We start from the raw sequence: 12,574 nt of genomic DNA on the forward strand, positions 1-12,574 counted from the left end.
CGAAACGTTGTACATTTGCTGTTGTATTAAAGTTTTTCTTCATTACCCATTCAAGCCGTCTCCAGCCATTATTAACTTAGACCAATACACAAGAAAATTGTACGATAGAATGATAGTTTATACAAAAATGATTTTGTGAAAAATGTCTTACTAACAACAATGTCAACAAAATTATAATGAAGATAAGTCGTAGTAAATGTACACATATGTCTAGAATTTAAGATCGAAGGTTCTACAGAATGTCATTGTATTCTGAATAAAAATAGTGAGAAGAGTATGCTGTCGCCATCTATTGCCTTGTAATTGAAACTATATAAACTGGAGTTTTTATCCTTGGCCTCACATCCTGCAAGGTTGCCAAAAATATGATCTATACATAAAGAAAAATAAAAGAATGGTCAAGTCAGAAAGATTTTACACTATTTATAAATTTCTACAAAGCAGTGGCAGGCTATTCTCGTGGGTGTTTCAGGCCTAATTAAACATAATTATCAAAATAAATATTTAATATGTATTGATATTTTACAGTGTTAGACTCGAGGATGGACGCTGTCCACTCACTTTTTTGGAAGGTCGTATGGTGTCCATCCGCTATTCTTGAGGAAATAATGCTTTTCTTCAAACTTCTATGTTTATTGTTAGTTGTCTCGGATAGTAGTTGTGTTATTTTATTTCCGCAACCTACTCACTATTTCCTGTAGGAGACTAACAGCGATACTGTTACGACAGCGGAAGTCACGTGACGTTGCTGGCGCATGCGTGACTAAGTTTCTCGAATTATCGAGGAAATCCGAGTATGATCTAAACGCCTCTTTGTTAGTATATAGGCCTGGCATAGAAAAGCCAGGGGATGATAAAGCGAACAGTAGCTACGGTGAGTTTCGGGTAATTTACGATTCCGTTTCGTGCTAGTGTGTGTTTTGCACTCGTAGAGAGCAAACTTGTCGATATTGTGAATTGCTGCGATTTATAGCGTGTATTATAAAAATTATTAAGTTTAAAGTGTCGAGAAAGGTACTGACTGTGGAATTACCGTGTACTAAAAGTTTGTATCAAGAAAGAATAAACTGGTTTAATCAAGAAAGGACTTGTATCGCGGAAGTTCCTCGGAAAGAATTTCTACCGGAAATTAACAAACAAGCAGATACGCAACAATACTTTAATTAACTTGGTGAACTGAAAGCATTTTAAGACACCTGTTCTTGTAACAAATGGCTTATATAAATAGTGTTCCGCCCACTACTGTGTCCCAACCGGTCTGATGATCTCTGGATTGAGCGAAACGCGTCGTCGGCAATGGATATGACGAACATAAGTGAGATTAGAATACTATTATTATAATACACTTTTCTTATTCTTGAAAATCCCTAGGGGATTATATAAAGAATGTAGTGTTTATTTAACTTTATTTGTTAACTTCTGTTAAATCAGGTATTCTCCACCAGAGTAACCAGTTTATCTTAAACAGAGTCAAATGTGTCTTCATGCACTACGTCTAGAGGAATTTTCCTAAAAGTCATTGTTTGTACATCTATGGTGATCATGAGAATCCATCTACATTATAAACTCACGGCTACGGTAATCAAAAAATAAACAAGAGCTATCTGCTGCCATCCCTCATTTTGAACCACTGACAAGAGGGAATAAAACCGGTCAACAGTAACCTACCACCTGTAATCCTCGCTAAGGGATTGGCTGCGACTATTTAAGACTCATCCACCGCTTAACAACAAGGGCGAGGAATATTTGGAGGTATCTTATGGATTTGAACTCCGAAATCCAGAGCTCCTTCACAGGGTCAACCCGCGCACTTAAATACACGAGAATTAGCAGCGACAACAAAAATATGTATCGAATGAAACACGTGTTAATACTACATTTAATAGTTAATTTATGACGTACACTTATAAAGTCCATCAGTAAACATTTAAATACAAGTAAATTCTGGGAAACTGGAACGGTTTATTTAATTACCTTCTCAAGATAGTTGGCTTGGAAGATGAGGAGGAAACGAAAGAAGGGTATTCCAAATCTTTCCGATTGTCTCTCGGTTGCAGCCTCTCGTGTCGTCCAGGTAGAAAATCTTATTTTATTTGATTCTAAGATGTTAAACTTTAACTACACTTGTCTGGATCAGAACACACAAAAACTTGTAAATCATTTTGCTAGGTTCCGTTAAATATTTGTGCGTGTATAATTGATTAAAAAATGTATTTAAATTTTAAACAAACAAAACAGTATGTTGTGTTATATTGAATATTTGGTCCGATAAAAAACAAACAAACATACTGAACACATTTTACACTGATTTGAAGGTTTCTATGTTAGATTTTATACACAATTCAAGAGCCAGGTGTGGCCTAGAAATTAACATGACAGACTGAATGCATTTACGATGGTACGGCCAATCAAGGAACGTATTAGGCCTCTACGTCACAGATTCTCTTTTCGATGTTACTTTTGGTGAAAAAGAAATCCAACATTACACACGAGTTTATTTTAAGTTAAACAGCAGTGAGTTAGAGTGTTAATTTTGAGTGTTTACGTCGCTTGTTTTACCACAAAAATACACAGTAGGATATCTGTGATCTGTTCGCTATGGGGGGGTTGGGGGAAGACTATACTTAACCCAAATTGTTGATTTCAACACCACCATCTGCTTATGTTGGATAGGATTTTTGTGTTCTATTATTAAGCACGACTACACAGGGGCTACTTGGGCAGACCGTGGGTACAGAAACCTGACTTTTAGCATAATATGCCGTTATTATTACCAATGGGGGTGGGGGAAGTTATAAAAAAAATCTAGATAACCAAGTCAGAAAAAAAAAAAGATGTGTAATTTTCCCCAAAGTAATAACATAGTAGGAAGTTATCTGTTAAACTCTATAAATATTGTGAACATTATTTATAATAAAAATACATCATCAAGTCCGTGTTTGTTAAAAAGTTCAGTTGTTTAAATCATTTAGGGCAATAATGTAAAAGTCTGAAAAATATTCAAATAAATGTGTACGTTTTCGAAAGTAATAATGAAGTAGATACAGCTGTTGGTAAAAACTGATCAGTATTATTATTACTTTTTTTATCTTTAGTAATAATATTTCAATATAACTATTTAGCTGTCAGTGTTGTTTGTCCTGGAGTAACTTGCTGGAACTATTATTTGCATTATTTAGCTGTCAGTGTTGTTTGTCCTGGAGTAACTTGCTGGAACTATTATTTGTATTATTTAGCTGTCAGTGTTGTTTGTCCTGGAGTAACTTGCTAGAACTATTATTTGTGCGATTTAGCTAGACTAATGACGTAGAAGGTTTTGGCTGACAGAAAATTGACTTGTTTTACGTAGCAAAATGTTTTCAGTGTTATTAAAAACCTATTAAATATTTGTGTATTATTTCTATAATAATAATGTAGATGAAACTTGATTTCTAAAAAAATTAAATATAGAAGCGGAAATGTACATAAAAATGATTTTGCTAAGCCTTACCGGAAATGCACAAAAATGATTTCGCTAAGCCTTACCTTTAACATTCTTCTTACTCTCGTTATTTTTTTATTTTACTTCACAAAGATAAATATTTCTACATTATCCCCCCCCCCACTGTGTAATATTTTTTATAGTTATCTGTACTTAGTGTTTTTGTTGACAATAAAATCTAGCATATGCAAATTAAGGGGCAGTGGCGTAACTACAAAATATGACCCCTCCCCAGCATTAAAAATTAGTTGGGCCTCTATATTTCCCTGCAACTGAAATTACAATTTGGGTTCCCTTTTAGCTCGTCCCCACTTACTTACGCCACTATTTAGATTACATAAATGTGAATAACGTGCTTTAAAGCACACACAGAATACATGTAAATAATTTTACGATCCCCACTTCAAAACCTCACTATTCCTTTACATCTCATAATTACGTTTATTCAAAAACATGGCTGGCCATATGCCATATTATGTACTTTGTTTGATTAGTTTGAAGAATGTTTATATATACACACTGATAATTTAATATTTCTATAAAAAGCACGACTTCGAAAAGAACATACGTGTAATAACATTTGTCTCAAAGATACGTTTGCAATTTAAGATAATGTACTAATTATTATTATTTCTACTTATAATACACGTAATAACGGTAAGTGTTGTCTACTAACTATTAAAATAAATATTGCAATAAGATCACCACTCTGATTTATCATGCTCTAGTTCTTGAAAATCTCCAAGGAAACTTGACAAATATGTTTTAAACATGTAATAGGCCTAGTGTCCTATGACAAGTATAACTGTAACCGTTCTTCGCTAGCTTCTAAAAGTCTTAGATACCATAATGATTGTTGTATCAAATGATCTTTCGACCACTGCTACGTTTGTTGTATCTCAGCCGGTTTGAAGAGCTCTGGATTTGGCGAAACGCGTCGTCGACAATGGATATGATAAATAGTTTTTGAAATACTAATATTATATTATATTATATATAAAAGTGTTCAAAAATGTAATAGGCCTAATACTAATGTCTTATGACAAGTATAAATGTAATCTGGTATTAAATTATATACATGAATATGTATTTAGAAGAAAGGACGACCTGAATTATGTATTACTTAAATAAAAAAAACTAACAGTAAACACCAACAAATAAACAGTAAATATTATATAAATTCGCCATTTTATTGTAAAAATCATAACTATCAAAATATAAAATGAACTATAAATCAAACACTCATTTTAACGTAATTTAATTTTCATCAATTAATTATTACATGCTTTTCTTCTATATCTTCATCTCTCTACATCTTTAGGCCTACCAAACACGATAATCATACGAGTAATTAGCATATTTGATAAATGTTAACGTCAGACGTTAAACAACCGAAATTAGGATATTTGATGGTGAGCATATTAGGTAATATCAGTATCCGAAATCAATAACGTTTTTCATTTGCATATGATTTAAATATCTAATTTCATGGAAATTTTAAAAGGCAAGATTTTGAACAAAGAAAATTATAGCTGTTTCAATAAATATTATTATCAGCTCAGAAGTTCATTAAATTTAAGGGATTTCTGCTAACAGATAAAACCTGTATAGGAACGAATACAAATCATACATTAGCTTTATCATGTCCGAGTAATTTCAACTTACAGATTGAATTTCAGAAATCTTACCGTTGACAAATGTTTTCTTTAAAATAGAGAAATTTAAGCTAAAAGTTTTAATTTCTACTATCTGTTATAAAAATAATATATATATACATCTTTAAGTATCTGTAAACAAAATAAAAAAATAACTATAGAAATTTGTTTTTACATTAAATCTGATACAACAGACAGATATTAAACTTCTAAAAGTATGGTACTTTCATTCCCGTGTATCTTTCTGTTATTCACAGTACGAATCACCCAATTATAACCCATCTCGCGTGTCCGTTCTTTCGGAGTTCCGATTCTTCTGACCTGGCATTATAAATGGCACGAAAGCGTACTTAGAAGTTCTCGAACCGATGGATAAAACGGGGAAGGATTCGAGCGTTATTGACGGTCTCAATGGCCGTGGTTATGGATTTGGTCAGGGCAGTAGGACCGCAGCTAAACACTCCAATTTTATTCACCTGCAACGAAGAAAAAAAAAGTGACGTCACGATTTAAGTTACTCGAAATAACGAACACGACGTGCCACGCACAAAATTGTAAATAATTCACCTAAATATTGTTGTTTACATATCTACAAACTGAAAATATTACAATAAAAATTATTAAATATCACAGAAATAAATACACAGTGTACATAATTATATTATATAACCGAATGTAAGCGTGACTTGTTTATTGTGAATGTTAGCTATTAGGCCTACTGGTGTCATTGATGTGCCAGTATTCGGCGGAATATACCGTTGAGTAACAATTGATGAATACAATCTGCCTATAGAGGGCTTGATTGCAAACCTAAAAAGCAAAATTATTTCTGAAAAAGGTTTAATTCAGTGTTTAGTCCACATTTACTGTCCAAATTATGTTTGGTTAATCCTAGCTGAAAACAGATAAACAAATACTTACGTGGCCATATTTTTTCCTTATATACTTTAGTAAATTAATCATGTCTGGTCTACCGAAGTGATTGATAGCTTTCAGCCCCGTGAACATGCTCGAATTAGAAATCCTCTGGAAATGGTTCTCGCAGATATACTAAAAATAAATAAATATAATAATAATATCTTAGGAAATTGCTTACTGTTTAACACTAAATAAGTATTTGGTATAAATATTCATAGCGCTAAAAGTGATGGTTATGGTTAAACGCTAGATGTGGTTTCAGCGCTGGCCAAAGCTTAGATTCTCCTTCCCTCAATTACAGAGCCCTATCGCACACATTTATCAATACGCAGTCCAATATCAAAGTCTAATATTCCAACGTGGTGTCTTACCTGTTTTTAAAGGCTAGTTTCTACTAGATTTTAAAAAAGTCACCAGGGCACAGGCCATAAATGTGGAAAATATAACACGTGCCTTGATCTTTGGAGATAGAGCCCATATAGCGGTGAGGATACACCGTCTACCAGTGATAAACTTCAGTTATTAGGCCTCAAATGTAAAGACTAAAATGATAGAGTAAAATAAGAATAAAATACAATGAGTAACATGTGGGTGATCAAGTCCACATCTATATCACCCTTCAATGTCTGCAGAGAATTGTGGGAAGGTGATTCCTCTCAGAAGTGAAAGATAAATAAAGTCGTACCATTAGGGTCAGCGAGTAAGAAAACCTGAAGTTGGCAGTAGAAGGTGAAACTAATAAGGTATTAATTAGTAGCACAGCGGACAAAACAGTTCATACTAGGATAATAAAACCTCTACCGATTTGCCAGAACTAGTGTTATATTTATATATCTTGAATTACAAGTTAATTATTTTATTCATTGTTACTACGAATCGTTTCTATTTATACCCAGTTCGAAATATAGATAAGAGAATTTCGCTTTTAATATAAAGAAGTGGTTTTTTTTTTGGTGAAGACAACTATTCGACAGATGGAAACATTGATTTATACGTGTTAGTCACGTGGAATTTATGTCGTGTGAGCCATGAATATGTTCATCACACTAATGCTGGGAATAGTAGGACATAATGATGGCTTCCCACCGTGATTAGTTGGATGATAACCAATTACAACACAAACTATAATCAAGTAATTGTTTAGTTCATTTTTTATACAATAGAGGAACTATTTTATTCAGTGTTTCCAAAATTATTTCTTATACTGCACTTAAAATTAAGACGGTTTCCTACGTCATTTAACAATATGGATGCTTCTCAGGGCAAAACTAGCAAGTAAAATTATGTAGATACTAATAATAAATATATAAATACTTGTTTGTTTTTGAATTGAGGTCTATCTGCCATTCCTAATTTAGCAGTGAAAAACTAGAGGAAAGGCAGCTAGTCATCACCACCCACCGCCAACTTTTGGGCTACTCTTTTACCAACGAATAGTGGGATTGACCGTAACATTATAACGCCCCCACGGCTGAAAGGGCGAGTATGTTTGGTGTGACGGGGATTCGAACTCGCGACCCTCAAATTGCGAGTCGAGCACCCTAATCTCCTGGGCATGCCAGGCCATGTAAATACAGGTGAAGTGGAGTAACACTACTTACCAACATAATCGTCCTAAGGTCAAATTTATGAAAGAATTGAGTAATAAAGATGTGGATCTCCAACACATTAGTGACATCCTTCTTCTCCACATCCCTCAGAACATCAATGAACCATTCAAAGTGTCGGTGGGAGGGGCAGATCCACAGAAAGTAAACCTGAAAAAGATATAGTAAGATGGTTTTATATTTGGTTCTTTGTTCAAGAAGTTTAAAGACAAGTGTCTTACCTCTAGGCTACACTTGCCGTACACACGTAGAGTGCGACCTCTGGTGTCTTTAAAAATTAAACATTTACTACTTAAAATGTTTTTTTAAATTATTCAGTATTAGTAACAAAACGATGTATAATGGCTTCTGACAGTGTTTACTAAGTAATTTATTATTTTATATTTAACAGTTACTTAGATAATAATTCAATGATAGACGATTACTAACTCAGTAAACGATTCGTTAGCATCTTCGTAGCAAGAGTTAACAGTACAGTAAAAAAACATTAACCTGGAAGGAAGTGTTAACAGTACAGTAAAAAAAACAAAAAAACATTAACCTGGAAGGAAGAGTTAACAGTACAGTAAAAAAACAAAAAACATTAACCTGGAAGGAAGTGTTAACAGTACAGTAAAAAAAACATTAACCTGGAAGGCAATCAGTTTAATAAGCACATTTTGAACTATTTGTTTGTTTGTAATTAACCACAAAGCTACAAAATTGGCTATCTGTTCTCTACCCACCACGAGTATCGAAGTCCAGTTTCTAGCGTTGTGTTGATAAAAAACAGAAATACATCAGTCAATTGGGTTACAGTTTACATAAACCTTTGTTTGCGGAGCATTACAACACAATGTTAGGGTTAATTTATAACATTTTAAGCTTTAAACAGCTCGTTTATTAATGACTTGACTTTCAGTAACTCACGTTTATTCAATAACATTAATATACTGATATTCACGTGACAACTTGTAGTTCGAGTAACACTTTTGAACGGTCGTCTCAAAGTGCAATCTGTATTAACTCACTTTTTTGCAGGCCACACCAGAATACCTATTGGTGGATGTTCCAAATACTAGGTCATTTAGAATTGAGGCGTAAGGTGTCACTCCAATCCCACCCCCGATCATAACAGCCACCTCAAATTCATACCAATCTTGATTGCCACCACCAAACGGACCCTCAAGCCGTATCTGTGGAGTAAGTACATAAAAAAATAACAAAAAATATTACAGTACAACGTAGAATGAAATGTACTACTGTTCTTAAATTAGTGGAAATAACAATGTCATTTAATTCAGAGAAAGTATCCGGAAAATAAAACAAAACCAGTAAATGATCCAATACACAGTTAAACACTGCACATGAAAAATGTAACATTGATGTTAACAATTAATCACACACGATTCTCTGGATTTCTGTTACAGACTTGGCCAGAATAAAAATAGAACTTTAGCGGGAAATCGTGTAATCAGTTTTATTATATAAATACCTTTGGCATTTCTTCTTTCCGAACGTTGCTGGGATCAAAATAATTTCGAAGTTTCCACGTCCATGGACCTTGTGCTTTCACATGGACCGACAGAAAGTTTTCATGTGGTGCTGACGTCAGTGTGAAAGAATGATATTCCTTTCGTCGGAGACCCGTACAGGTCAACCTAACCCACTGACCAGACAAGTACTTGAAATTTGGCGGTCTCGTAAACTTAATTTTCGTGACGTCTGTAGATGAGAATACAATTAAAAAACGTAACTGATCTGAATTTAAACACTACATTCGCAAACTGGTCCATTAGGGATTTTTAAGAATTAGAAGGGTGTATAATGATATTATTCCAACCACACAATATTTGTCATATCCATTACCAACGACGCGTTTCGCTCAATCCAGAGCTCTTCGAGGCCGGCTAAGATACAACAAACACAATAGTTGTTGGACTGAGGAGTTCTGGCTTGAGCGAAACGTGTCGTTAGCAATTGATGTGACAAGTACAGTGTGGTTGGAATACTATTACTGTACACTCTTCTACTTCTAGAAAGTATTTAATGGATTAAATAAAGAATGTAAAGTTTTAAAATATAATAGGCCTAATAATAATAATGTCTTATGAGAGGTTAAATTGTAAATTCAAGATTTCCGAGATGATATGTTTATAAATAACATTAAAACACGAAACAACTACCGTATTGGCCCGATTATAGGGCGATCTCGAATATAAAGGCGATCTCCAATTTAAAAACCATGGGGAAAGAAAAAAAAGTGTCATAACTATGAATTTTACAGCCTAATTATTAATTAAAAAAAAAATAGCCCCTTATATTCGGGCCAATACGGTAATTAGAATGATCCCAGTTAGAAATAAACGTTAACTTTAAAAACAAAACTCGTTTTTGCTACTTCTAAAATATTCAGATCCCATACACTTGAGTAAAATGTAAAATCTGAGATAAAACTGAAGATACAAAATATATCGCAGGTTTTAAATACGCTGTTGTTTTAAAACTTTCAAACAAATGTTTTTTATTCTGTATTTCAAAGGGCAAGATCAGTGATCAAAAGTTAATAGCTTTAATATTCAACTAACATCTCAGTGAAATACATAGACAAAATATTAATTTTTTGACACCAATATCAGGTCAAAAGGGGTCATCAGAAACTACATCACGGAAGTTTACATTTTGTATAAACATTTTTGCACATGTAAACGAGATGATTATAAAATGACTGACCACTATCTAAGATGCTTTCGTGTAAATTATGGTTGTACTTGAATATATTGATTGTTTACAGTGTTATTTCCGAATAAACGAATATAGAATCTGCTTTTTAAAAAAAGTAAAAAAATCTAACTGGGATTTCCTCATTAACCATAACGCAAATTCATTATTTTCGAGAGTTCGAACTATTAACAGAACATATTCATACAGCTGTTCATTCCGTAACGGAATCTAAGCAATAATACTTGAGCAGAGACTGAATTACAGAGGTCGAAGGTCAAGAAACCTATGCGAGCACAAGGAGGCATATACAAGGAATTTGGTTTATTTATTACGTGTCTTCATCATATGTGGATCTTTTTTTCTCGTTGTTTCGTGAGCTATCACGGGGGGATTTGAGGGGGGGGGATACCTGTGGGGTCATAAAGGTCTATGAGCGACCACTTTTATTACAGTATATTCACAGTACAATACTGTTTGCCTCATTATGCTTCTTGATTCTTAACCACCGTATTCTTCAAGCTGTATTGTTTATGTTCTGCTATACCATAAAGTATTGTAGGAATTATTGTTTGTTAGGTTAGTTTTAAGCACAAAGTTACACAATGGGCTGTATGTAGTACCCACTGATAATGAAACCCGATTTTTAACGTCTTGTGTCAGACTTATCGCTGAGCCACTATGTGTGGGGGCTACTGTATGAAGATTACTTTTTTGTTGTTAAAACCTAGTTTGAACACTCAAACCTGGAGATATTATTATTATTATTATTATTATAAATGATGAGAAAATTTCGGGGTTATTTCTTACTAGTAGATTCGAACATTTATTTAATTTCAATGAAATACTAGTTCAATAACTCGGATACCGACTTTTTCTTACTACCTTGGTGGACCTCTCTCTCTCTCTCACTCTCTTCTACAAACAGATTCGTTCCAACTTCATGAAAACGTGACTTTCCAGAAGAACAGAAACCTTCTGATCCGGGGATTCGGCTTCGATGTTATACATTTGTGGTCAGAAATTAGGGAAATGAGTTCTAGTGTATCACAAAGTTATCTTATAGTCATACATGACTAATAGCCAAGTTCTTTGTTTACTTAAGAGCAAAGCTGAACACATAGGCGTAGGTAGGGTCAAGGGGGCAATTGCCCCCCCCTAATTGTGGTCCGAATAGTTTTTCGGGCAAAAGCTCCGTACATATCTATAACTTATATTTTCGGAAAATATATGACCCACACATGACATTTTCACTTGTACAATTTTAACCCTTTAGCACCGCGTGGGTCCGCATGGATGTCGTTGAAACCATATTTTTCTAAGCGATTTTAAACCTTATAGTACATGTTTTTAAGGTCAATTTTATATTTTCGGGCAAAACTTGCCCGGTTAAAATCAAGCCTCTACACGCCTATGGCTGCACAATGGGCTATTTGTACTATGCCCGCCGCGAGGATCAAAAACTAAATTCTAGCGATATAAGCCATCAAGATCATTGCTGTAATACCGGATGGCTGTAACTGAAGTATGCCACACAGATGGATGGACGCCTTTCAATCCTCTGGGAGTCTCCGCATTTTTTGAGTTAACTCACTCTGCAAGTTTTGCATTAAATGTAACAGTTAGTTGTTCAACTTTTCGTTTGTTTTTTCTGAAAACGAAACTAAAAATAACATTTGAACATCACCTTAGACTGATTTTCTATATTGAAAATAATTCTTCCGTACAAATCATTTCCCAAGTATAAAAACGCGGGTAACACCGGGAACTACCGTACAACGTCACTGGGCATGCGCACACAAAGGATTATGGGATACAACCACTTCCGTTTTGTAATATGTAGTAAATTGTTCATTCGATGTTACTGCAGGCTTTTGGCAATTTATGAAAACGTAGTTCGAGATTTACAAAATTACATTAAATTCAATACGACAATAGGCTGGCAAGAAACGATTTGTTGGCTCAGTAAATTGACTTTTTTTTTAGGAGGGGGGATACAACTTTTCGACAGTCTTGTGTTCTGCCGAAACATGTAGTATGTTCCCCTCCAAAAAAATCAATTCGTTATGCTTATGAATCGTTGTTTGTTTGTTTTGAATTTCGCGCAAAGCTACACGAGGACTATCTGCGCTAATTTAGCAGTGTAAGACTAGAGGGAAGGCAGCTAGTCATCACCACCCACCGCCAACTCTTGGGCTACTCTTTTACCAACG

The 12,574-nt window shown here is 34.3% G+C and overlaps 1 protein-coding gene across 1 annotated transcript in view; it reads right to left on the reverse strand.

Moving 5' to 3' along the window:
* Positions 1 to 5,280: 5,280 nt before the first annotated feature.
* The window catches only part of LOC106475624 (dual oxidase-like), a gene marked incomplete at its 5' end in the record, with an annotated part of 12,259 nt that continues 4,965 nt past the window's right edge, over positions 5,281 to 12,574 (reverse strand). The window contains 5 exons of the mRNA XM_013936301.2: positions 5,281 to 5,612; positions 6,058 to 6,186; positions 7,656 to 7,811; positions 8,672 to 8,836; positions 9,136 to 9,365. Coding sequence (XP_013791755.1) covers positions 5,487 to 5,612; positions 6,058 to 6,186; positions 7,656 to 7,811; positions 8,672 to 8,836; positions 9,136 to 9,365 — 806 coding nt within the window. The remainder of the gene's footprint in view (positions 5,613 to 6,057; positions 6,187 to 7,655; positions 7,812 to 8,671; positions 8,837 to 9,135; positions 9,366 to 12,574) is intronic.

This window comes from Limulus polyphemus, unplaced genomic scaffold (assembly GCF_000517525.1).
Source record: "Limulus polyphemus unplaced genomic scaffold, Limulus_polyphemus-2.1.2 Scaffold8884, whole genome shotgun sequence".
NCBI lineage: Eukaryota > Metazoa > Arthropoda > Merostomata > Xiphosura > Limulidae > Limulus > Limulus polyphemus.